Source organism: Lampetra planeri, chromosome 79, assembly GCF_965212315.1.
Source record: "Lampetra planeri chromosome 79, kcLamPlan1.2.h2, whole genome shotgun sequence".
NCBI lineage: Eukaryota > Metazoa > Chordata > Hyperoartia > Petromyzontiformes > Petromyzontidae > Lampetra > Lampetra planeri.
This window is the reverse complement of record NC_136184.1, coordinates 124,105-152,009: the sequence shown is the minus strand read 5'-3', so window position 1 is coordinate 152,009 and position 27,905 is coordinate 124,105. Positions and strand designations below refer to the sequence as shown.

Below are 27,905 nucleotides of genomic sequence, written 5' to 3'. Positions count from 1 at the left end.
AATGTATTTCCATAAATTCCAATAACAATTTGAAATTTAAATTACAATTTAAATATCTCAATGTATTCACAATCAAATACCTAAAGTTACAATTGTACCTAACCGAGACCTCTCAGATTTTAGTAGCAGAATTTTATTATAATAATTATTATTCTTTCCCGTACCTGGCTAAAATTACACGACTATGCTTACAGGTGACACGTGGTTTGTTTTCATTTTCTTCAGGTGACTTGATGCATTTGTCGTGATGGCATCAAAAGATCCTGCATATGAGATCATTAGAACCAACAAAGTGAAACTACAGGAATACCTCCAGGCGAAGTCTTTAGAAGTGCTTGACCATATCTATCAAAAACAGATAGTCCTGAAGGATGAATACGTGTCCCTCAAAAGCGAGAATAACCCCATTGCACGAACACGGAACCTGGTTGACCTGGTGCTCGACAACAGAGAACAAGTCTGCATGAGATTCATTGAAGATGTGCTGGTGCCACTGAGATCCCAAATCCCTCTCTTGGATCAGTGGATATCACAGCATGAGCAGCAGCTCAACGTGATGGGTGTCGATCTGATCAGTACTGCAGGCAAAGCCATCCCTGGAGCAACTTCTCGTGAGTGATGCTAACTTCACTTACCCATTCGCATGTCTTGGGCAAGTTTAGGTAAAGGAATTGCTTTGAACTGATATGAATTATCATTTGATATTCGCAAACTGCACCACTCTTGCATGACAACATCCCTCAGGAGGAGGACATTAATATTCCATTCCATAGCAGGGTATGTACAAGCGATCAGCAATTGGGAGGAAAGGATTGATGGATAATAGAAATGTGTCAGTATCAAAACATTACATCCACACTGGACCCCAACATTCCTGAATTTCTGTCCTATCCTACACCTCCCTTTCCTTGGAAAAGACTTAAACATGGTGATTTTCTCTCACCTCTTCAGACACAGACATTTTATTTAAGCTGGAAGAATATAATGAGCTATGAAGCTCTCTTTCAAGTGTCAAGCCCAAGATGTTTGGCCATGGCAGCAAATCCATCTGCTGCCATGGTCTCCATAACTTGGTACAATCTGGATTCCACCAGGGCCATGTCAATGAAACTTCCCCTATGCATGGTGAATGACCACTTCTGTTAAACTATAGATGCTGCTTCTAGTTCTTGACCTTTGGGCTGCTTTTGACACCACACACCGCTCCATCCTCTTGAATCGTCATGGCTATGCAGGTCTTGTCTGACAAATTTCTCTTCTGGTTCTGCTTAAACCTCTGAAATTGATTCATATTGTTCCATGCAAGGGCTGCCTTCTGTTCAGAAGCCCCAATTCTGTGGTGTTCCACGTGGCACAGTCCTTGGCCATCTGCATTTCTCAGTACAATCTCCTCCTTTTGAGAAATAATTATACATTTTTATTATCGACTATAACTGATATTTCTAATGACACCCGACCTTATATTGCCATTGACTCATATAAAGGAACCTACTTTCCTCTTACACCCTGACTTGGATTGGTTATAACTTCCTCCAGATAAAATGTCATTTTTAAGCCCTCGACGATTATAAAAAGTACACTATTTCATGACTCGAAGTATTTGATTACGGAGATATTTAACACTGTCAAAGTTATGAGCCACTGGGTTCAATGTTTCCTTGGGAAGCCGATGGAAGTTGTTGAGCAAATTTGTCATAGGAAATCGCCAGTCTCCCAAATGTAGTGAATGCCACAGTGCTTGCTGATGATGCAGTAGCCAGATTAGTTGAAGTTCAAGTGAACCTACGATGCATCACGTGGGATGCTACGAGTTGTGTGATTCATGTGGCTGTTGTTGTGGTGCACGCGCTGCATCTTCTCTGCCTGCAGAGGACCGTGCCTGGTGTACTGCACTCCACCACAGTGTAGCCCCCGTGCTACGTGGTGTAGGCCAGCTTGAGATGGGACAGGAAAAACGGCCCAATACCAGTGAAATATAAAAAGTAAAATTCAACATCCTAAACAACAAAAAACAATAATTGTAGGACAAGGCAGCAGTGACTTTTACACACAGATTTATAGAATTAGGTTGTGATGATTTGATGAATGCTAAATTAGGTGATACTATCACCTAATTTAGATAACCCTGGTGATGATTACAGAAAATTCTTGCTGAAGCTGACATCATTAACACGAAACTACGATGCACGACCTGGAGAACCTGCAGTGTTTTTGCTGGGGAGGATAGTGAAGCCAATTCTGGTTCCCTACTACCACCAACAAAAAACCAAGGAGCACGAGTTACTAGCGAGAGGAAAGTAGCACGAGGAGCTAATGAAGAGAGCACAGAGAGAAGGGATGACTTACAAAAAGCTCTTTGATCCCATTGATTCCACTGAGAAAAAAAATACATCCCCGACTGGCTATTATAGTGGGGACTCCAGGCAGCGGTAAAACCATGTTGAGCAAATTCATTGTGCACAACCTGCTGTCAGGTGAGAGAGTGTTTGCACAACGCTTTGAGCACATTGTGCTCATAATGTGCTGGGAGATAAATCATGTTGGAGAGGTGTCACTCGCATAAGCTGTTTTCTGTGCTGCACTCATGTTTGGGAAACAAAGCGGATGAGGTTTTCGCAAACCAAGAGAGAACCCTTTTTGTTATGGATGGGTTAGACGAGTTTGGAAAGTGCCTTCACTATGCCAATGCTTGCACTGATCCACGTAAGACTGCAACAGTAGAAGCCATCATTGCTGCCCTAGTGAACGGAAATCTCTTGCCCAAGGCCTCGGTCTTGATAACGACCAGACCCATTGCCATGGAGCAGCTGAGTGGAGTGAATGTTGATCGAGCTGTTGAAATCACTGGGTTTTCCAACGAAGATAAAATAGCATTCTTTAATCAATTTTACCAAGATAGTAGTCTAGCAGAAAGGGCACTCAAGCTCCTGAAGGAAAATGAAACAGTGAATACATTGTCCCAGAACCCGTCATTCTGCCATATAGCAGCCATTACACTGAAGGAACATTTTAAAAAGTCTGAACATTCTGAGATTATCCTCAAATCAATGACCGACCTCTTCACACAATACGTGTTTGGGCTCATAGTACACCATGGACGTGGCAGCCGCGGAGCCAAGGAAATTGTATCGTCTCTTGCCAATATGGCTCTGAAGGGGGTTCAGCAAAACATCCAGGTGTTCAGCCACAAAGATCTAGAAGAGTGTGTTGTTAGTTCTTTCGAACTAGGAAGTACATTCATCAACAAAGTGTTCACATGTGAGGGCATTAAACAAGGGAGTTGTTATTCATTCTCACACTTGACAATGCAGGAATTCTTTGCAGCAATAGCCGTGCATCTGTCACATTCAACACGGCCAGTGAGTTACATCATCGAAGCTATTGAGGACAGCAAAGATGGGAGGTTTGATGTGTTTCAGAGGTTTTTTTGTGGACTAGCATCAAGCACTCCATGGACGTTTTTTGAGAGTATCTTGGATCCTCCATCTGCAGATTCTCAAAAGGAAATAATCGAGTGGCTCAATCGCAGCATAGAGACTCAGAGGGTTGACAAACACAGGCTCATCAGTCTCCTGCACTGCGTGCACGAGCTGCACGACAGCAAGTCCCTGAGTGATGCCACTCGGTCCATGACTGAGATAGACCTGTCAAAGACATGGCTGTCCTTGCCAGACTGCGCTGCCCTCTCCTGGATCCTGCAGCATCAAGAAGAACTTGTGGAGACACTCAACCTATTGGACTGTGGCATCGGCACTGAGGAAATGAAGAGACTTCAGCCTGGACTGCACAGATGTAAAAAGCTAGAGTAAGACTTGCACACCTCGCATTCACTACTTCACAAATTGTGCGTGCATATGTGTGTGTGTGTGATATCAACTTGTCTTCAAATGAGTACCATGTGCAGTGTGTAAAACATCGCGACTCAGGAGACAATGGCGGCCGGGCGCGATGCTGGTCACCCTCCCCATCATATGCCATGCCGGCCTTCATAGGTGCTCCCTAACAGCACTTGCCCCAGCAGCCTGTTAAGACTATATGGCGGATTTTTTCTATAAGAATCCTCACTTAATAACTGTGCACGCACAGAGTGCAATGTAACCCCATACTTGCGTAAACACTCGGACATGCATAGCCGATGCATGAACACAACTTTTGACAATATTTCCCCTCGCCACTGCAATTAGTCTTCACTCCTCACTTCACTCCTCTCCCCGCACTCCACGCTCACCCCTCCCCTTAACCCCCAAATCCCCCAATCTGCTCCTGCTGTCACTTTTCCCATAACTCAACCCCTCCCTTGCCCATCCCTTCACTCTTCTCCCCCCATACTCACGCCCACTCATCCATTGAGGGATAATGTTTGGTGAGTGAATGCGTGCCTGATTGAGTTGGTGGGTGACTTGGTGGGTGGATCGATGAGTGAATATGTTGAGTTAGGTGAGGATGTGAGTGAGTAGGTGGGTCAGTGGTGTGTGAGTGGGTTGGTGGATGAGTGAATTAGTGTGAGTGGGTGAGTAAATGTGGCCTGATGCACACACACTTATATAAGTACACCTAAACAAATATATATACACACATGTGGACACAAATTACAGTATTACTACTATAATAGCCCATAAATGTGTAACGCGCGTGACGTCACTCCACATGTCACACTCCCCCCCCACCACCGTCAATAATAATAAAATAATCATGAGCGGGAGGATTTTTACACTCACGCAGGTTGAGCGAAATTTTTTTTACGAAAATTCGCTTTAAATTTGACTTTTCTTTATTGAAAGCTAACCAAATAAATAACTCTACGCAGACGTTTATTTACAGGTGAGGGGGGGGAGCTCCATGTGGAGTGACGTCATTCGCTCTTGATTGTTAATGAGGGGGTGGGGGCGGGGTCCACAAGGGACGTCATTCGCTCTTGATTATTAATGAGGGTGGGGGGCGTGGTCCACATGAGCGACGTCATCAGCTCATGATTATTGAAGAGGGGTGGAAGCTCCATGTGGAGTGACGTCATTCGCTCATGATTATTGAGGGAGTTGCGTCCCGCGCGTGACGTCACTCCACATGCCGCACCCCCCGTCATTAAGGTCGAGCGGAAATATATATTTCGCAAATTCGCTTTAAATTAGACGTTTTTTTTATTGAAAGTTAATCTAATAAATAATTCTACGCAGCAACAAAGTGGATTTGGGGTCTTTATTTTTTCTTCAGCACTTGAAACAAAAGGTAAGTCTAATTTATGCTTCTACATTTTAGTTAAATAGACATTTCTCGGTGATTTTCCAGATATTGTATTGCAATCCAATTTATTCGAACTCCAGCAACCGAAAGCAGAAGAGAATAAAGTATAAGAGCAGTGAATTTGAACAAATTTAAGCTCAGTTATATACAGTGCTACAGTGAAATGCAGTGAAGTGTTTTATGACAAACTTTCGTGCAAGATTCACTGCCATTCCATTAACACAATATACAATTATACTCTGCTCATTTTTGTTCGTAAATATTACAGCTTCCTTCCTAGGACGGGCTAATAAGCAAGTAGCATAATGTTGTATTTTAACGTCTTTTATACCTTTCTTTTTTATGCACTCATCAATTAAGTTATTAGCCACACTTATTCCAGCACTTTTAACCACTATTAAATGACAATACAATTACAATTGTCACATTACCTACTCTAAACAATGATATTGTTTCAAACTATATTGTGTTAATACAGTAGATCATCGATTATATCCAGCGGCTTCGGAGGGAAGGGGGCACTGGATTTTCAAAAACACCAGATAATCGCGTCATCATTTAAAATAGCTTATTTTTGCACATTATTGAATAAGATGTTTATAGGTGCTCTGTATATATTTAGTGTTTTAAATAGTTTACGATATGAAAATCGCTTACGTAAATATACAAATAGACTAAATAAATATCCTGCTGTAAAAAGTGACTGTATTTACTGTACCGCACTCACCACTCCAATATCGAAGACTCTGCATGGGGTGATGTGCGTACTACGCTCTTGTTCAACAACTTGTGTTTGACGACAACTTGTGTTTAACAACAACTTGTGTTTGACGACAACAACTTGTGTTTGACAACAACAACTTGTGTTTGACGACAACTTGTGTTTGACAACAACTACTTGTGTTTGACAACAACTTATGTTTAACAACAACTTGTGTTTGACAACAACTTATGTTTAGCAACAACTTGTGTTTGACAACTACTTGTGTTTGACAACAACTTGTGTTTAACAACAACTTGTGTTTGACAACTACTTGTGTTTGACGACAACAACTACTTGTGTTTAACAACAACTTGTGTTTGACAACAACGACTTGTGTTTGACAACAACTTGTGTTTGACAATCGTCTGACTGATGCAGCCTTCAGATCGGTGCTCTGGCGAACGCCGAATTGCACGCAATTTTTGCCGGATCGCACTGTATATTTTCTGTTTCTGTCACTGTAGTTATTAGTCATGAAACATTTATACACGTGCAGTGTTTGCATTAAGTTGTATGTAGTGTGTAATGTACTGTATATATTATTTGACACAGAAATAGAGCACAGCTACTTGTTTTGTCACGCACATAGTACCAATCGCCGGACTGGTACAGCCTTTGCAGCGGTTTTACCGGATGTTGGAAGCCAGATAAGCACGCTCTGGATATAATCGATGGTCATCTGTATTTAACGTCATAGATAAAATTTTGTTTCAAAACTTTCGTGATTTCAGGAATTAATATTATTGGGTCTTTCGGTAAAGTCACATAGATAGGTTCAAATAAAATAACAAAAAACTACGACGTTTCGATCGCAACACAAGCGATCGTCATCAGGAGATAGAGCGGGGAAGCTTCTGAGGCAGGCTGTTTTAAAGGTTTGAAATGGGTGCAGTGCAAGGGTCATATGGGTGACTACACCCATTTCAAACATTTAAAACAGCCTGCCTCAATAGCTTCCCGCTCTTTTTTCTCCTGATGACGATCGCTTGTGTTGCGATCGAAACCTCGTAGTTTTTTGTTATTTTATTTGAACCTATCTACTTGACTTTACCGAAATACCCAAGACTCTGTGCACAGTCTCCACAAACACGACCCTCAACCACTGTACCGTCAACCACCGCCACCTCTCACCATCCCCCACTCTGTGCCCAGACCCTCCACCCATCCTCTCTGCCCCCACTCACCGTCGCTTCTAGCTCTGCAGCCTGTTTCAGTGTTCACTGACGGACAAGTCGGGTTCCTCTCTCAGTGTCATCCTCAAGGCCAACAGAGGATTGAAGAATCTCTGGTAAGTTCTGCTGTTCGTTTCTCACATGTGTTCTGTGCACGAACTGTGCTAATTGTTGGTGCAACGCGTCGTGAAGTAAACATTTAAATGTGAACACATTTAATCTTGCTGTCCCGCGTAATCGAGTCCACTTTCAAAATGTTTTACTGTAATCTTAACACATTTGTTTAGTTTAACACGTAGGCTAAAGCAATATTCACATTGTTAGCAGATACATTAATTAATTGTAAACATCTCCCTGTGTTCCTCGATGAAAATGTACTTGTGTGACCCTCTGTTGTAATTTTGTGTTGAGAAAACACAAACACATGTTTACATTATAAAGGTACAGTGCAGAATAATTGAATGGATGATTGTGAGTAAACTGATATTTGTGAAAGCCACCTGTTATATATAAAATGTATAACACAGAAGCATTAAACAATGAGCAGCTTTGCTTGTGAACGTGTGTGCTGTGGTCATGTTCACCACCATTGTGAGTGTCCCTCACTCACCGCGTGTTTGACTCCGCGGTTCCCGTGGGCTCAGTGAGTCAGCGCTGTCCCTTCTCCCGTCCACGCGGGTTTAGTCTGAATTTTAACGAGATCGGAGACAGCGGACTGCGACTTTTAGCGGACGGGATGTTGGGGAGAGAAGGGAGATTGGAGATGTTATAGTGAGTAATGTCCTGATGCACACACACTTATATAAGTACACCTAAACAAATATATACACATGCGGACACAAAACACAAAGATACTCGGTATAGCATAGTAATGTTGTACAGTATTTTAACATCTATTATACCTTTCTTTCGTGTGCATCAATTAAGTTATTAGCCACACTTATTACGGCACTTTAAACCACTATTAAATCACAATACCATTACAATTGTCATGTTACCTATTCTAACCAATGATATTGTTTCAAACTATATTATACAGTAGATCATCGATTATCTGGCGGCTTCGGGGGGAAGGGGGGGCCGGATTTTCAAAAACACTCGATAATCGCATCATTGTTTAAAATAGCTTATTTTTGCATATTCTTGAAAATCATATTTTTAAGTGTTCTGTATATATTTAGTGTTGGTTTGCGATGTGAAAATCTCTGAAATAAATCTACAAATAAAAATAAATATCCTGCTGTTAAAAGTGACTGTATTTACTGTACCGCACTCACCACTCCAATATTGAAGACTCCGCAAGGGCTGATGTGCGTACTACGCTCTTGTTCAACAACTTGTGTTTGATGACAACAACTTCTGTTTAACAACAACTTGTGTTTGACAACAACTTGTGTTTGACAATCGTCTGACTGATGCAGCCTTCAGATCGGTGCTCTGGCGAACGCCGAATTGCACGCAATTTTCGCTGGATCGCACTGTATGTTTACTGTTTCTGTAGTTATCAGTCATGAAACATTTATATACGTGCAGTATTTTCATTGTTTAAGTTGTATGTAGTGTGTAATGTAATGTATATATTATTTGGCACTGAAATAGAGCACAGCTACTTGTTTTGTCACGCACATGGTGCCGATCGCCGGACTGGTCCAGCCTTTGCAGCGGTTTTACCGGTTTCACTGGATGTTGGAAGCCAGATAAACATGAACTCGATTTAATCGATGATCATCTGTATTTAACGTCATAAATTACATTTTGACTTAAAACTTTTGTGATTGCAGGAATTCATATTCTTGGGTCTATCGGTAAAGTCGCGTAGATAGGTTCAAATAAAAAAACAAAAACTACGACGTTTTGATCGCAACACAAGCAATCGTCATCAGGAGAAGTAACATTTAAAAATACTTTTTTTAAAAATACGCTTTAATGAAATGTACTGTAATCGTAATGGCAGAACTCCACGACTCCAGGAAGTGGTCGCGAGGCTGCCACAACGTAAGGGGCCGTGGTGATTTACAGCCAACGTGAGTTGAGCGTGGACAATTAGACCCCAGCCGAAACATAACATATAAAATAAAAAATAAATTAATGATAGAATATAGTATTGTTATCAGTAAGACATAAGTATACCAAGTTTACAGTCGATACCACATTGGGAAGTGTGTTAAAATTGAGTTACAAGATTTGAGGATACGACAACAACAGAGTTAATAGAAAGCTTGTAATTAAAAGAGCAGGGAAGCTGCTGAGGCAGGCTGCTTTAAAGGTTTGAAATGGGTGTAGTCACCCATATGACCCTTGGACTACACCCATTTCAAACCTTTAAAACAGCCTGCCTCAGCAGCTTTCCCGCCCTTTTTTCTCCTGATGACGATCGCTTGTGTTGCGATCGAAACGTCGTAGTTTTTTGTTATCCTTGTTATTTTATTTGAATCCAGCTACTTGACTTTACCGAAATACCTAAGAATATGTGCACAGTCTCCACAAACACGACCCTTAACCGCTGTTCCGTCAACCACCACCACCTCTCACCATCCCTCACCATCCCCCACTCTGTGCCCAGACCCTCCACCCATCCTCTCTGCCCCCACTCACCGTCTCTTCTCTCCCTACAGCCTGTGTCAGTGTTCACTGACGGACAAGTCGAGTTCCTCTCTCAGTGTCATCCTCAAGGCCAACAGAGGATTGAAGAGTCTCTGGTAAGCTCTGCTGTTCATTTCTCACAAGTGCTCTGTGCACGAACTGTGCTAATTGTTGGTGAAACGCGTCGTGAAGTAAACATTTAAATGTGAACACATTTAATCTTGCTGTCCTGCTTAATCGAGTCCACTTTCAAAATGTTTTACTGTAATCTTAACACATTTGTTTAGTTTAACACGTAGGTTAAAGAAATATTCATATTGTTAGCAGAAACATTAATTATTTGTAAACATCTCCCCGTTTTCCTCGATGAAAATGTACTTGTGTGCGATCCTCTGTTTTAACTTTGTGTTGAGAAAACACAAACACTTTTTATATTATAAAGGTACAGTGCAGTATAATTGAATGGATGATTGTGATTAAACTGATATTTGTGAAAGCCACCTATTATATATAAAATGTCTAACAGAAGCATTAAACAATGAGCAGCTTTACTCGTGAACGTGTGTGCTCTGGTCATGTTCACCGCCATTGTGAGTGTCCCTCACTCACCGCGTGTTTGACTCCGCGGTTCCCGTGGGCTCAGTGAGTCAGCGCTGTCCCTTCTCCCGTCCACGCGGGTTTAGGCTGGGTGGCAACAAGATCGGAGACAGCGGACTCCGACTTTTAGCGGACGGGATGTTGGGGAGAGAAGGGAGTTTGGAGACGTTATTGTGAGTAATGTCCTGATGCACTCACACTCATATAAGTACACCTAAACAAATATATATACACACATGTGGACACAAAACACAGTATTACTACTATAATAGCCCAGACATGTGTGTAACGCGCGTGACGTCACTCCACACCCCCCCCCACCGTCATTAATAATAAAATAATCATGAGCGGGTGGATTTTTACACTCACGCAGGTCGAGCGGATTTTTTTTAACGCAAATTCGCTTTAAATTAGACTTTCCTTTATTGAAAGTTAACCAAATAAATAACTCTACGCAGACGTTTCTTTACAGAAGGTGAGGAGGGGGGGGGGCTCCATGTGGAGTGACGTCATCCGCTCTTGATTATGAATGGGGGTGGGGGGCGTGGTCCACATGAGTGACGTCATCAGCTCATGATTGGTGAGGGTGGAAGCTCCATGTGGAGTGACGTCATCCGCTCATGATTATTAAGGAGGGAGTTGTCCCGCACGTGACGTCACTCCACATGCCGCACCCCCCCCCGTCATTAAGAAGGTCGAGCGGAAATATATATTTTTCGCAAAATTCGCTTTAAATTTGACATTTTTTTTATTGAAAGTGAATCTAATAAATAATTCTGCGCAGCAACAAAGTGGATTTGGGGTCTTTATTTTTTCTTCAGCACTTGAAACAAAAGGTAAGCCTAAGTCTAATTTATGCTTCTACATTTTAGTTAAATAGACATTTCTCGGTGATTTTCCAGATATTGTACTGCAATCAATTTTATTTGAACCCCAGCAACCAAAAGCAGAAGAGAATAAAGTATCAGAGCAGTGAATTTGAACAAATTTAAGGTCAGTTATATACAGTGCTACAGTGAAATGCAGTGAAGTGTTTTATGACAAACTTTCGTGCAAGATTCACTGCCATTCCATTAACACAATATACAATTATACTCTTCTCATTTTTGTTCGTAAATATTACAGCTTCCGTCCAAGGACGGGCTAATAAGCAAGTAGCATGATGTTGTATTTTAACGTCTTTTATAACTTTCTTTTTTATGCACTCATCAATTAAGTTATTAGCCACACTTATTCCAGCACTTTTAACCACTATTAAATAACAATACAATTACAATTGTCACATTACCTACTCTAAACAATGATATTGTTTCGAACTATATTGTGTTAATACAGTAGATCATCGATTATATCCAGCGGCTTCGGAGGGAAGGGGGTACAGTACTTGATTTTCAATAACACCAGATAATCGCGTCATCATTTTAAATAGCTTCTTTTTGCACATTATTGAATAAGATGTTTATAGGTGCTCTGTATATATTTAGTGTTTTAAATTATTTACGGTATGAAAATCGCTTACATAAATATACAAATAAACTAAATAAATATCCTGCTGTAAACAGTGACTGTATTTATTGTACCGCACTCACCACTCCAATATCGACGACTCAATTTGTGTTTGATAACAACTTGTGTTTGACATCAACAACTTGTGTTTGACAACCACTACTTGTGTTTGACAACCGCTACTTGTGTTTGACAACTAGTGTTTAACAACTTGTGTTTAACAACAACAACAACAACTTGTGTTTGACAACAACTGTTTAACAACTACTTGTGTTTGACAACAACTACTTGTGTTTGACAACAACTTGTGTTTAACAACAACAACTTGTTTGACAACAACAACTTGTGTTTGACAACAACAACTTGTGTTTAACGACAACAACTTGTGTTTAACAACAACTTGTGTTTGACAACAACACCTTGTGTTTGACAACAACAACTTGTGTTTGAGAATCGTCAGACTGATTCAGCCTTCAGATCGGTGCTCTGGCAACCGCCGAATTTCACGCAATTTTCGCTGGATCGCACTGTACGTTTTCTGTTTCTGTTACTGTAGTTATCAGTCATGAAATATTTATATACGTGAGTATTTTCATTGTTTAAGTTGTATGTAGTGTATAATGTACTGTATATATTATTTGACACTGAAATAGAGCACAGCTACTTGTTTTGTCACGCACATGGTGCCGATCGCCGGACTGGTACAGCCTTTGCAGCGGTTTTACCGGATGTTGGAAGCCAGATAAACATGAACTCGATATAATCGATGATCATCTGTATTTAACGTCATAGATACAAAATTTTACTTAAAACTTTCGTGATTGCAGGAATTCATATTATTGGGTCAATCGGTAAAAGTCGCGTAGATAGGTTCAAATAAAATAAAAAAAAAACTACGACGTTTCGATCGCAACACAAGCAATCGTCATCAGGAGAAATAAGTAATATTTAAAAATACAGTTTTTTAAATACGCTTTAATGAAATGTACTGTACTCGTAATGGCAGAACTCCACGACTCCAGGAAGTGGCCGCGAGGCTGCCACAACGTAAGGGACCGTGGTGATTTACAGCCAACGTCAGTTGAGCGTGGACAATTAGACCCAAGCCGAAACATAACATGTATAGAATGTTTAAAAAATAAAAAATAAATTAATGATAGAATATAGTATTGTCATCAGTAAGACATACGTATACCAGGTTTGCAGTCGATACCACATTGGGAAGTGGGTTAAAATTGAGTTACAAGATTTGAGGATACGACAACAACAGAGTTAATAGAAAGCGTGTAATAAAAAGAGCAGGGAAGCTATTGAGGCAGGCTGCTTTAAAGGTTTGAAAAGGGTGTAGTCACCCATATGACCTTTGGACTACACCCATGTCAAACCTTTAAAACAGCCTGCCTCAGCAGCTTTCCCGCCCTTTTTTCTCCCGATGACGATCGCTTGTGTTGCGATCGAAACGTCGTAGTTTTTGTGATCTTTGTTATTTTATTTGAACCTATCTACTTGACTTTACCGAAATACCCAAGAATACGTGCACAGTCTCCACAAACACGACCCGCAACCGCTGTCCCGTCAACCACCACCACCTCTCACCATCCCTCACCATCCCCCACTCTGTGCCCAGACCCTCCACCCATCCTCTCTGCCCACACTCACCGTCTCTTCTCTCCCTGCAGCCTGTTAGGGTGTTCACTGACAGACAAGTCGGGTTCCTCTCTCAGTGTCATCTTCAAGGCCAACACAGGATTGAAGATTCTCCTGTAAGCTCTGCTGTTCGTTTCTCACATGTGTTCTGTGCACGAACTGTGCTAATTGTTGGTGCAACGTGTCGTGAAGTAAACATTTAAATGTGAACACATTTAATCTTGCTGTCCTGCTTAATCGAGTCCACTATCAAAATGTTTTACTGTAATCTTAACACATTTGTTTAACTAAACATGTGTTTAGTTTAACACGTCGGCTAAAGCAATATTCATATTCACAACATATTGTTAGCAGATATATTAATTGTCAACATCTCCCTATATTCTTCGATTAAAATGTACTTCACTTGTGTGTGATCCTCTGTTGCAACTTTGTGTTTATATAAACGCAAACACTTTTCATATTATAAAGGTACAGTGCAGTATAATTGAATGGATGATTGTGATTAAACCGATATTTGTGAATGCCACGTGTTATATATGAAATGTATAACACAGAAGCATTAAACAATGAGCAGCTTTGCTCATGAACGTGTATGCTCTGGTCATGTTCACCACCATTGTGAGTGTCCCTCACTCACCGCGTGTTTGACTCCGCGGTTCCCGTGGGCTCAGTGAGTCAGCGCTGTCCCTTCTCCCGTCCACGCGGGTTTAGGCTCAGTCGCAACGAGATCGGAGACAGCGGACTGCGACTTTTAGCGGACGGGATGTTGGGGACAGAAGGGAGTTTGAAGACGTTAGCGTGAGTAATGTCCTGATGCACACACACTTATATAAGTACACCTAAACAAATATATACACACATGTGGACACAAAACACAGTATTACTACTATAATAGCCCAGAAATGTGTGTAACGCGCGTGACGTCACTCTACATGTCACACTCCTCCCCCCCCCCCCCCGTCATTAATAATAAAATAATCATGAGAGGGTGGATTTTTATACTCATGCAGGTCGAGCGGAATTTTTTTTACGCAAATTCGCTTTTAATTAGACTTTTCTTTATTGAAAGTTAACCAAATAAATAACTCTACGCAGACGTTTATTTACATGTGAGGTGAAGGGGGGGGGTAGCTCCATGTGGAGTGACGTCATCCGCTCTTGATTATTAATGAGGGAGTTGCGTCCCGCGCCTGACGTCACTCCACATGCCGCACCCCCCCCCCCGTCATTAAGAAGGTCGAGCGGAAATATATATTTTTCGCAAATTCGCTTTAAATTAGACGTTTTTTTTATTGAAAGTGAATCTAATAAATTATTCTACGCAGCAACAAAGTGGATTTGGGGTCTTTATTTTTTCTTCAGCACTTGAAACAAAAGCTAAGTCTAATTTATGCTTCTACATTTTAGTTAAATAGACATTTCTCGGTGATTTTCCAGATATTGTACTGCAAATCCAATTTATTTGAACCCCAGCAACCGAAAGCAGAAGAGAATAAAGTATCAGAGCAGTGAATTAGAACAAATTTAAGGTCAGTTATATACAGTGCTATTGTGAAATGCAGTGAAGTGTTTTATGACAAACTTTCGTGCAAGATTCACTGCCATTCATTTAACACAATATACAATTATACTCTGCTCATTTTTGTTCGTAAATATTACAGCTTCCATCCTAGGAAGGGCTAATAAGCAAGTAGCATAATGTTTTATTTTAACGTCTTTTATAACTTTCTTTTTTATGCACTCATCAATTAAGTTATTAGCCACACTTATTCCAGCACTTTTAACCACTATTAAATAACAATAGAATTATAATTGTCACATTACCTACTCTAAACAATGATATTGTTTCAAACTATATTGTGTTAATACAGTAGATCATCTATTATATCCATCGGCTTTGGGGGGAAGGGGGTACTTGATTTTCAAAAACACAAGATAATCGCGTCATTATTTAAAATAGCTTATTTTTGCACATTATTGAATAAGATGTTTATAGGTGCTCTGTATATATTTAGTTTTTTAAAATTGTTTGCGATATGAAAATGGCTTAAATAAATATACAAAGACAATAAATATCCTGCTGTAAAAAGTGACTATTTACTGTACCGCACTCACCACTCGAATATCGAAGACTCTGCATGGGGTGATGTGCGTACTACGCTCTTGTCAACAACTTGTGTTTGACAACAACAACAACAACTTGTGTTTGACAACAACAACTTGTGTTTGATGACAACTACTTGTGTTTGACAACAACTCGTGTTTGACAACTACTTGTGTTTAACAACAACAACTTGTGTTTAACAACAACAACTTGTGTTTGACAACAACAACTTGTGTTTTACAACAACAACTTGTGTTTGACAATCGTCTGACTGATGCAGCCTTCAGATCGGTGCTCTGGCGAACGCCGAATTGCACGCAATTTTCGCTGGATCGCACTTTGTTTACTGTTTCTGTTACTGTAGTTATCAGTCATGAAACATTTATATACGTGCAATATTTCATTGTTTAAGTTGTATGTAGTGTGTAATGTACTGTATATATTATTTGGCACTGAAATAAAGCACAGCTACTTGTTTTGTCACGCACATGGTGCCGATCGCCGGACTGTTACAGCCTTTGGAGCGGTTTTACCGGTTTCACCGGATGTTGGAAGCCAGATAAACATGAACTCGATTTAATCGATGATCATCTGTATTTAACGTCATAAATTAAATTTTGACTTAAAACTTTTGTGATTGCAGGAATTCATATTCTTGGGTCTATCGGTAAAGTCGCGTAGATAGGTTCAAATAAAAAAACAAAAACTACGACGTTTTGATCGCAACACAAGCAATCGTCATCAGGAGAAGTAACATTTAAAAATACTTTTTTAAAAATACGCTTTAATGAAATGTACTGTAATCGTAATGGCAGAACTCCACGACTCCAGGAAGTGGTCGCGAGGCTGCCACAACGTAAGGGGCCGTGGTGATTTACAGCCAACGTCAGTTGAGCGTGGACAATTAGACCCAAGCCGACACATAACATTTATAGAATGTTTAAAAAATTATTTTTTTGAATGATAGAATATAGTATTGTCATCAGTAAGACATAAGTATACCAAGTTTGCAGTCGAAGTGGGTTAAAATTGAGTTACAAGATTTGAGGATACGACAACAACAGAGTTAATAGAAAGCGTGTAATTAAGAGCAGGGAAGCTGCTGAGGCAGGCTGTTTTAAAGGTTTGAATTAGGTGTAGTCACCCATATGACCTTTGGACTGCACCCATTTCAAACATTTAAAACAGCCTGCCTCAGCAGCTTTCCCACCCTTTTTTCTCCTGAAGACGATCGCTTGTGTTGCGATCGAAACGTCGTAGTTTTTGTGATCTTTGTTATATTATTTGAACCTATCTACTTTACTTTATCGAAATACCCAACACTATGTGCAGTCTCCACAAACACGACCCTCAACTGCTGTCCCATCAACCACCACCACCTCTCACCATCCCCCACTCTGTGCCCAGACCCTCCACCCATCCTCTCTGCCCCCACTCACCGTCTCTTCTCTCCCTGCAGCCTGCATGAGTGTTCACTGACGGACAAGTCGGGTTCCTCTCTCAGTGTCATCCTCAAGGCCAACACAAGATTGAAGAGTCTCTGGTAAGCTCTGCTGTTCGTTTCTCACATGTGTTCTGTGCACGAACTGTGCTAATTGTTGGTGCAACGCGTCGTGAAGTAAACATTTAAATGTGAATACATTTAATCTTGCTGTCCCGCGTAATCGAGTCCACTTTCAAAATGTTTTACTGTAATCTTAACACATTTGTTTAGTTTAACACGTAGGCTAAAGCAATTTTCACATTGTTAGCAGATACATTAATTAATTGTAAACATCTCCCTGTGTTCCTCGATGAAAATGTACTTGTGTGTGATCCTCTGTAACTTTGTGTTGAGAAAACAAACACTTTTCATATTAGAAAGGTACAGTGCAGAATAATTGAATGGATGATTGTGAGTAAACTGATATTTGTGAATGCCACCTATTATATATAAAATGTATAACACAGAAGCATTAAACAATGAGCAGCTTTGCTCGTGAACGTGTGTGCTCTGGTCACGTTCACCGCCATTGCGAGTGTCCCTCACTCACCACGTGTTTGACTCCGCGGTTCGCGTGGGCTCAGTGAGTCAGCGCTGTCCCTTATCCCATCCACGCGGGTTCAGGCTGCGTGAAAACAAGATCGGAGACAGCGGCCTCCAGCTTATAGCGGACGGGATGTTGGGGAGAGAAGGGAGTTTGGAGACGTTAGCGTGAGTAATGTCCTGATGCACGCACACACACTTATATAAGTACACCTAAACAAATATATACACATGCGGACACAAAACACAAAGATACTCGGTATAGCATAGTAATGTTGTACAGTATTTTAACATCTATTATAACTTCCTTTTGTGTGCATCAATTAAGTTATTAGCCACACTTATTACATCACGTTAAACCACTATTAAATCACAATACCATTACAATTGTCACGTTACCTACTCTAACCAATGATATTGTTTCAAACTATATTATGCTAATACAGTAGATCATCGATTATCTGGCGGCTTCGGGGGGAAGGGGGTGCCGGATTTTCAAAAACACTCGATAATCGCATCATTGTTTAAAATAGCTTATTTTTGCATATTCTTGAAAATTATATTTTAATGTGTTCTGTATATATTTAGTGTTTTAAAATAGTTTGCGATGTGAAAATCTTTGAAATACATATACAAAGAAAAATTAATATCCTGCTGTAAAAAGTTACTGTATTTACTGTACCGCACTCACCACTCCAATTGTGTTTAACAACAACTTGTGTTTGACAACAACTTGTATTTGACAATCGCCGGACTGATGCAGCCTTCAGACCGGTGCTCTGGCGAACGCCGAATTGCACGCAATTTTCGCCAGATCGCACTGTATGTTTTCTGTTTCTATGACTAGTTATTAGTCATGAAACATTTATATACGGGCAGTATTTTCATTGTTTAAGTTGTTTGTAGTGTGTAATGTACTGTATATAGTATTTGATCCTGAAATAAAGCGTAGCTACTTGTTTTGTCACGCACATGGTGGCGGTCGCCGGAATGGTACAGCCTTTGGAGAGGTTTTACCGGTTTCACCAGATGTTGGAAGCCAGATAGGCACGCTCTGGATATAATCGATGATCATCTTTGTTTAACGTTATAAATTAAAATAATGAATTTAATATAACGAACGGCTGCAAGCTTGACATTAATTGCCCACCCATACGTTTACATTAATAACACAACAACATGATCCTTATTAAAGCCATAAAGTCACCAATGACTCTTATACGCCGACCCTATACATTTTAACATTCTTTTTATCCTTACCCAATATACAGTTTAAACCAGCCTTGGCCTCGTAATGGGTAGCGGGGGCTTCTGTGATAATGAGCTTTATTTCTTTTCAGATTCTCCAATTTAATATTCAGATTTTGATTCTGACTTCCTGTATCTACAGTGTCCTTTCATGGACCAACGCAATGTTTAATACAATATATCGCACAGGCAGACCTCGCCGAATGCGAGGTGTTATGTTCCTGGAAAATGCCGTGTTGGACAAAGCCGCATTAAACAAATAATAGACAAGTAGGGTTATGTTGCTGGGTCCGCAATGATCACTCCCTACATCTTTGTTTAACTGATATTACGAGATTTACTCCCTTGTAATTGTATTGAAGGATGTTGAGTTGCTCTCCATTTCTTGCGAGTGTACACTTTTTATTTTCCAATTTTACCCCACTCGGTGCCTCCTCTCCCTGTAGTCTGCAGGTCTGCTCACTGACGGACAAATCGATCCCAGCTCTTCATGACATCATGATCACCAACAAAGCATTGATGGAACTCTGGTAAGCTCTGCTACTCGTGTCTCACATGTGCTCTATTGCTACAGACAAATAACTTAGATATCCAATTTAAAGCTTTCGTGACTGCCGGGATTCATATTCTTGGTTCTTTCGGTAAAGTCACGTAGAAGGGAAATAATAAAAATAAAACATAATGAAAATAATTAAATAAAGCATTCCAGTAATTGTTTTATTTTAATTATTTTATTATTTCCCTTCTATGTGACTTTACCGAAAGAACCAAGAATACAACTTAGATTCGTTAATAACACTGTGGCCTTAACAGAACAAATATGGAAAAGGCAACGTTTTTGGCAATGGGCCTCCTGCACATGACGTTTATGTGCTATCAGAGCCATTGTCAGAAGTGGGATTAGTAGTGAATGTATTCCAGTGCATGTGTAATGTAGTAACTCCACGGGAGACGACTTCACGGGTAACACACTCTTTCTTTTGTCAAACTTGGTTACAGGTGACTAACACCTACTTTGTATCTCGGGTGACAAACACCCACTTCGCTACTTGGCGACTAACGCCCACTGAGTTACTCGGATGACCAACATCCACTTAGTACTCGGGTGACAAACACCCACTTAGCTACTTGGCGACTAACGCCCACTGAGTTACTCGGATGACCAACATCCACTTAGTACTCGGGTGACAAACACCCACTTAGCTACTTGGCGACTAACGCCCACTGAGCTACTCGGATGACCAACATCCTCTTAGCTACTCGGCGACTAACGCCACTGAGCTACTCGGATGACCAACATCCACTTAGCTACTCGGCGACTAACGCCACTGAGCTACTCGGCTTCACTAGGTCTTCAGCTCCGTCTTCGGGTCTTCAACTGGGTAACTCTCCCCGAGTGCTCTCGCGCGTCCCCCTTTATACCCCACCTGCGGACGTCGCTGCGAGCACCCACTTATTCGACCAATCACCGGGTGCCGGCTACGATCCTCTTTTCCCACATCTCATCGTGCCTCACCACTCACTCCGCGCCGCCTCGTCATCTGTCACTCCCGGCGCGCGCGTCCACACCACGCCCACAACGCGTGCCCAACCCCGCACCCCGCGCCGCCCCGTGATCCATCACTGTCACAGTCGGCGCACGTCAATACCACCACTACATCACCCCCTACCACATAGCTCGCAGCCGCCCCGGCTGCTACAAAAATTACAAACCCTCCCTGTGTGCCCCGTAACACAACACAACAACAAGAACAACAACTAAGCTAACAACACAACACGACGCGAACACCACCATCCGCAACCCTCAACCAATGCCACCGCGACAACAGAACAATATATACAAACCGGCGAGTGACAATAGCAATGTGTATACAAAAAAAATAAATGGAAATTTTTTTTTTTTCTTTCGACTCGTGCAGTGTCCCCTTTTCTTCCGAGCGTCCCTACAACGGGACATTATCCCGGCAGAGGGGAACACCGGGCGAGCTCGGTGTAGAGCACAAACAAAACCCGTCCTCATGAAAATTGTTGAGACCTAGCCCGAGTCCGCCTTGCCGGTCCGTCGTACGGCACCAGACGCGGTTGAACGTCCGGTGGTGCCGGCGGTTCAGGAAGACATCGGCCAGGCATCGAGGACTCGTGCGTGCCCCGGGGTTCAGGCTCTCGATGGTCAGCAGCCGTCAAGCCCGAGGCACCTGGGGGTGGGTCAGGTGGAGACACGTGAGGATCAGCCTGCGACACCTCCCTCCCCGAGTCGCCGGTCACATCACACGCCCGGTCGTCACGGCACAGAACGGGGTCACACGGTGCCGCATAGGGCTTCAGTCGGGAGGGGTGCACATACCAACGGCGTTTCCCCCATTTAATCTGTATACTCTGGGGCCGTGCAACCCGCACAATTTCCACCGGTCCCCTCCAAGGTTTCAACAACTTGGGGGACGTAGCCAACGGTGCGTGTGGACAATGCAGCCAGGCCTTATCGCCTGGTTTCCAATCATGCGTATGCACCCTCCGCTCATGCAATTTCTCGTTTGCAATTTGCCGCGACCGCGAATTCAACCTTGCCCCCTCCCGCGCTTCAGTCAATTTGGCGATATTAAATTTGATGTGGTCTGCCAATTTAGATTTTGCACGTGGCTGGGAAATCCCCAGTTGGACGTCCATGGCCGGATCGGCCTCCCGCCCATACATAAGAAAAAATGGGGAAAACCCTGTCGCCGCATGAGGGGCCATTCGATAGGCCGCGAGTACCCCCGGCACCTGTAAGTCCCAATCAACCTGATCGTCGCAGACCTGTTGGCACAACATAGACGTAATCGTTCTGTTCAGACGCTCAACCATCCCGTCAGTCTGCGGGTGGTAGGGGGAAGTACGCACTTTCTTTGTACCCAACAGGTCGCACACCTCGCGCAACAAAACGCTCGAAAAATTCTTCCCTTGATCCGTCAGCAAGCGTTCGGGGGCGCCCTTGTCCAACACATAACCCTGGACAAAGGCGTCCGCCACCGCCGCAGCCGACTGGTTGGCGAGCGGCCATGCCATAGGCCATCGGGTGAAGTATTCCACGCCAACCAGCAGGAACCTATTTCCCCTTGGTGTAACCGGAAAGGGCCCCAAGATGTCCAACGCTACCAATTCGTTTATACGCGAAACCTGAATGGATTGCAGCGGTGGATTAGCCGCCAATGGTGGCGGTTTCCTTTTGGCGCACTCTACGCATCCCTTAAGAATATTCGCCACGTCGTTACCCATCCCCGGCCAATAATAGTCTCGCTGGATTAGGGCGAGCGTTTTGTGAAAACCCAGATGCATGAGCCGTTCATGAGCTGCCAGAACAATCCTACCCCGCATAGCAACAGGCACCACGAGCACGTGACGCCGGGACATGTTGTCCCACCTCATCAACAGGCCCTGTCTGCACACCCAGGAACCGACCCGCGCCTCCCCTTGTTCGGGAGCGCCAACTTTCCGACGCAGCGTAAGTAGGGAGCTGTCGGACATCTGGAGGCGGCCCCACTCAATGAGGGGCAACGACAACAGCGAATCCCTCCCCGTGGGGGCGTCCTCTCCCGGGGTGTCAGTGGCGGCGAGCGCAACTCCCGGGGCGCCGGCGACCGGGGGTTTGCACCGCGCTGATCCCAACAAACATGTGCAGTCCGTGCACGGCGGCAACCGCGACAAGGCGTCCGCGTTTGAGTGCCGCAACCCTTTTCGGTAAATCGTCGTGAATTGGTAGTCTTGAAGGACCTCCAACCATCGGGACAATTGGCCCGATGGCTGCGCCACGCGCATAGCGTATTGTAGAGCCGCATGGTCCGTCCGGACCGTAAAATGACGGCCGTAAAGATACGGCCTGAATTGCTGTGTAAAAAACACAATGGCTAACAATTCACGACGAGTTACGCAATAGCGTTGTTCTGCGGGGGAAAGAACCCTACTACCGTAGGCGACCACCCGTTCAACCCCCCCGACCAACTGTGAGAGCACCCCCCCGATACCAGTATTGCTGGCGTCCGTGTCAAGCAAAAACGGTTGTGTGAAATCGGGGTAACACAAGGGGGGAGCCTGCACCAAAGCGTCACGGAGGGAGCAGAACGCATCCTCCTCCTCTGCCCCCCAGTGAAACCTCACACCCTTAGCCGTCAAAGCGTGCAGGGGCTTGGCTATGGTGGCAAATTGCTTGACAAAACGACGGTAATAGGAGGCAAAACCAATGAAACTACGAACCTCCGTGACCGAGGTTGGCGTTGGCCATGAGCTGACGCAATGCGTCTTAGCAGGGTCCGTCGAGATCCCTGAACGACTCACGATATGGCCCAAATACCTGACAGATTCCCGAAGCAGAAAACATTTAGCCGGTTTAAATTTTAGCTTAGCGGAACGCATCCTGAGGAACACCGCTCTCAGTCGCTGGAGGTGCTCCTCGAAAGTCCGACTAAAGACGATAATATCGTCAAGATAAATCAAACAGGTATCCCATTGGAGGCCTGACAAAACCAATTCCATGAGTCTCTGGAACGTGGCGGGGGCGGAATGTAAGCCCATGGGCAAACGGTTGAATTCAAAAAGGCCCCCAGGTGTGCGGAAAGCAGTTTTAGGTTTAGACTCGTTATCGAGTGGCAATTGCCAAAATCCAGAAAGCAGATCGAGTGTGGAAAAAAACTGCGCTCCCGCCAAGGCATCCAGCGACTCATCCATCCTGGGGAGCGGATACGCATCCGCCATCGAGATTTTGTTTAAGCGGCGGAAATCGACACAAAATCGCAAGGACCCGTCCTGTTTCTTTACTAGGACAATAGGAGCACCCCACGGACTAGAAGAGGGCGAAATGATATCGGCCGCCAACATATCATTAACCGCCGATTGCACATGTTCCTTCTCGGCCGGGCTGAGCCGGAAAGGATTCTGACGAATAGGGGCCGCGTCCCCTGTAGCTATGTGGTGGCGCAACAGGTCAGTGCAGCCGATATCGTACTTATGTTTGCTGAACACGTCAGCAAACTCGATGAGCAAACCCCTCAATGCTCCCAATTGCACCCCGGACAAGTTAGCAGAACCCGCACACAGCGAGTCCAACCACTCAGTCCCCTCATCACTTTGAGGATGCGACTCGACAGTAAAATCTGCTTGAGCCACGAGCCGTTCCTCAACGGGCAGCGGCGCGGCGTGAGCCAGCACCGTTCCCTGCGCAATTACGGCCGGCCGCGACCCCGTATTCAGGACCATTACGAACGGCTCACTGTCCCCTCTCACCATGGTTTGAGCAACCGCTAAGTCGAGGCCCTTACTGGCTCTGTTTGACGGCCCCAACAGCACCCCCTGTGCCTCCGCACCCACCTCGAGTGGCTTCCTGAACCGAAGGGGTACTAACATTTGCGATCCCGGGGGTACCCGTACAGTGTGAGTCGCCAGCGCCTGCACCGTCGCACAAACCGTGCGCACTTTGATAGGGCTTGACAAGAAGGCAACCCGCCGACCTGACGGAAGCTCTATGCAGGCCTGATCAATAAGAATTTTGATGGGCATTTTTGACAAAAAGTCCGTACCTAGCAAACAGGGAACGGCCAGCGATGATGATACAAAAATAGGGCCCGCTAATTTAATGTCCCCAATGCAAATAGTCGCCCGAATCTGGCCGATGATCCCCAGGGATCCCCCATTCGCCGCATAAAATGGCACATCTACCGGCAGAAGGGGTCTACTTTGGACGGGAAGGATGTTATAAATAAGGTCCGAGATGATGGTGGCCGACGCACCCGTGTCAACAAGCACCCGGACCTCAACCCCGTCAATGAACCCCGTTACCACGGACGACCCGGCTGACGCAGCCACGATCCTGTGGGCCAATTCGGACCACTCGACTGCTTGCGGGCCGCGTACGGACCCCCCCCGCCGAATTGAACCCCCGGCACCCAGCCGCGAACCCCCCACCGCGAAGCGGCGACCCGAATGTGCCGTGTTTGTGGACCGAACGTGTGAGGTGCCGCGACTTGCCGGGTTTTGTTGGGACGACTTGTGGCCCTGGTCGTCGTCCCGACGTGGTCCTGCGATGCGCGGACGCGGGGCCCGGCACCCGGCTGCGACGTGACCCCGAAGGCCGCAGTTGTAGCAGACGACGGACGTCGTAGGTTTCGGTTGCTCCAGCTTGCGGGGCGAACGTGTGGGCGAACGACCTCCCGTTCTCCACTCCCCCGGACACGGTGCAGCGAAGGCCCGCTCCTGCACCGCAGCTGGCTGAGGTTCGGCGATCGTGGCGGCCAGTGCCGCATTCCCCGGCCATTTGCAGACGACCCCCGGCCTGCGTTTGAGGACCTCGTACGCGTGAATGCTCGTGGCGATCGCCAGGGAGCAGATCTCCATCTCGTCTGCCACGTTGATGGGGACCCCCAACTCGTGGGCCAACACCAGCAGCTGCTCCGTCACCATGGCGTCCTTCCCCTCCTTATCCATGCGGGGAAAAGCCGCGTCCGCCAAGGCGAGCAGTGCCGTGCGGTAGGCTAGCGTCGTTTCCCCAGCCACCTTCCGCCGATCGTAGAACTGGTGGCGGCACGTGGAGGGCGGCCCGAACACCTTCGCCATCAGGTGTAGTGCGGCCTGGAGCGTAGAGCGGGACGACCTTGCAGCAGATGTGAAGGCTGCAAGCGCGTCGTCGTCAAGCATCGCTGGCAACGCACGCAGGGCAGTGGTGTCGGACCACCCCGACATCTCCTGATGAGCGAGGAACCTTCGTTGGAAGGCTCCCCAGTCGCCCCCATCCGCCTTGAACGCCGACAGCGCGGGCAATCTTTGCTGGAGGACCCGATCGTCGTCGACGTCGGAGAGATTTTCCCGCGCTCCGCTGGAGTTGTGTAAAATGTCGGCTCGGTTGTCAGGCGCAAAATGGAGGGCTCCGGCGCGCGCCGATGACGTGGGCTGCGCTGCGCGGAGGTGTCCGGCCACGTGGCGTCCGTCTTTCCCGCCAATCGGTGGCGGCCCCCCAAAAACGGCGGCAACTTCCAGGCTTTTGGCGCGAAGCGCCCTTTGGCGGGAATCCTCCACCGTCGCTTCCTCCACGACCCCCGCAGCCGTTTTTCCGCTCGCCGGAACGGAGATGTCGGCCAAGACAGCGGCGGCGGCGAGTAGCAACTCCGCCAAGCGGGCGTGCGCGTCCTGGAGGCCGGTGTCGGAGGCAAGCGGAGCGTCGGCCATCACCGCGAAGTGCTGCATCGGCGGCAACTCCTCGTCCTCTACTCCCGAGGTCGGTGTCCCCGGTACGCAGTCGTCATCCCGACCTCGCTCGTGGGTACGGGTAGTCTTCCTTGTGTCCATACTTCTTGAAGACAGGTTTACTTCTGACGCCAGTTGTAATGTAGTAACTCCACGGGAGACGACTTCACGGGTAACACACTCTTTCTTTTGTCAAACTTGGTTACAGGTGACTAACACCTACTTTGTATCTCGGGTGACAAACACCCACTTCGCTACTTGGCGACTAACGCCCACTGAGTTACTCGGATGACCAACATCCACTTAGTACTCGGGTGACAAACACCCACTTAGCTACTTGGCGACTAACGCCCACTGAGTTACTCGGATGACCAACATCCACTTAGTACTCGGGTGACAAACACCCACTTAGCTACTTGGCGACTAACGCCCACTGAGCTACTCGGATGACCAACATCCTCTTAGCTACTCGGCGACTAACGCCACTGAGCTACTCGGATGACCAACATCCACTTAGCTACTCGGCGACTAACGCCACTGAGCTACTCGGCTTCACTAGGTCTTCAGCTCCGTCTTCGGGTCTTCAACTGGGTAACTCTCCCCGAGTGCTCTCGCGCGTCCCCCTTTATACCCCACCTGCGGACGTCGCTGCGAGCACCCACTTATTCGACCAATCACCGGGTGCCGGCTACGATCCTCTTTTCCCACATCTCATCGTGCCTCACCACTCACTCCGCGCCGCCTCGTCATCTGTCACTCCCGGCGCGCGCGTCCACACCACGCCCACAACGCGTGCCCAACCCCGCACCCCGCGCCGCCCCGTGATCCATCACTGTCACAGTCGGCGCACGTCAATACCACCACTACACATGTAATATTTATTATATCAGATGCAGGCACATGGCCAAACCACTGGGAATGCCCCCGATCTCAAATCTGCAAAGTAAGCCTGGATAGTGCTTAGATGGTTGACCACCGCACATGACCACAGGTGTTATAGGCATCAGAGCTAAGTTGCGGGCAACAGACTGCGGTGTGCAGCACAATCTACCCTTGAACTATTCTACGATCATAGATTTGCAGTCCTTCCCATCACAGACCTGCACTGACCTGTGTGATGAAGTATAGTAAAGCAGCTCTCATGGCATGGGGAGACGTTCATCCAGCGTGGTTGTTGTGGGGGCTACGTGGGTCTCGAACTGTGGGGAGCTGCCCGAGTCTCCGTGTGAACCCGCATCAGCGTGAACCTCTCTCTGTGCTGCAGGTTGAGGAACAATGACTTCAGTGCGGAGGGGAAGCAGGAGCTGAGGAGCAAATGGAGTAACCGAGGAGGCCTGCGTATTTATGTTTAAGCTGAGAGGCGACACTGACGCTGCAGCAGACAGAGCTGCCCCACTTGCGACTCGCACAGCAGCCCAACGCATTTCACCTCCACGGCTCCGATTGCTGGCACCGACTCTGAGACGACAATGAGCGGGGGAGCTCTTTGTGAGCTCCACACGGAGCCGATAGGTAAACGCGGCTCCAAAATGCTGATGAGCGTGATGATTCTGATGTGTAAGTGTATTTAACACGTTCCTTCGGAGTGGGCAGGTAGGAACTTGGTTGGACGGCGCATTTGTACGATCCGTGTCACGCGGCGCAAGTTGCGTGGGGCGGCGCATCACATGGTACTGAGCCCGCCCGAAGCGCTCTATGAAATACAAATCGAGGGCGTGGCTATGCACGACAGACAGTCAAATAATCCCTGGTGGGTAGTGGGGAACTTGTTCCTACCTGTATGAATGTGGTATATAGAAACGATGTTGG

General features: G+C 45.4%; 1 protein-coding gene across 1 annotated transcript; it reads left to right on the top strand.

Annotated features, from left to right (window-relative positions):
• On the top strand, nt 1-27,905 carry LOC144738247 (ribonuclease inhibitor-like). Its single transcript, XM_078621238.1, has 13 exons — nt 1-611; nt 3,673-3,805; nt 7,157-7,175; nt 7,207-7,292; nt 7,861-7,947; nt 9,792-9,875; nt 10,443-10,529; nt 13,542-13,625; nt 14,224-14,310; nt 17,076-17,159; nt 17,724-17,810; nt 19,337-19,420; nt 27,361-27,905. Exons 1-13 carry the CDS (start codon nt 248-250, stop codon nt 27,446-27,448), a joined length of 1,374 nt encoding a protein of 457 aa, XP_078477364.1. The 5' UTR covers nt 1-247; the 3' UTR covers nt 27,449-27,905.

Coding starts and splice junctions, on each gene's coding strand:
- LOC144738247 (XM_078621238.1), top strand. CDS start 248: ATGGCATCAAAAGATCCTGCATATGAGATCATTAGAACCAACAAAGTG. Junction 612..3,672: donor CATCCCTGGAGCAACTTCTC/GTGAGTGATGCT, acceptor TGTCCTTGCCAG/ACTGCGCTGCCCTCTCCTGG. Junction 9,876..10,442: donor AGAGGATTGAAGAGTCTCTG/GTAAGCTCTGCT, acceptor ACGCGGGTTTAG/GCTGGGTGGCAACAAGATCG.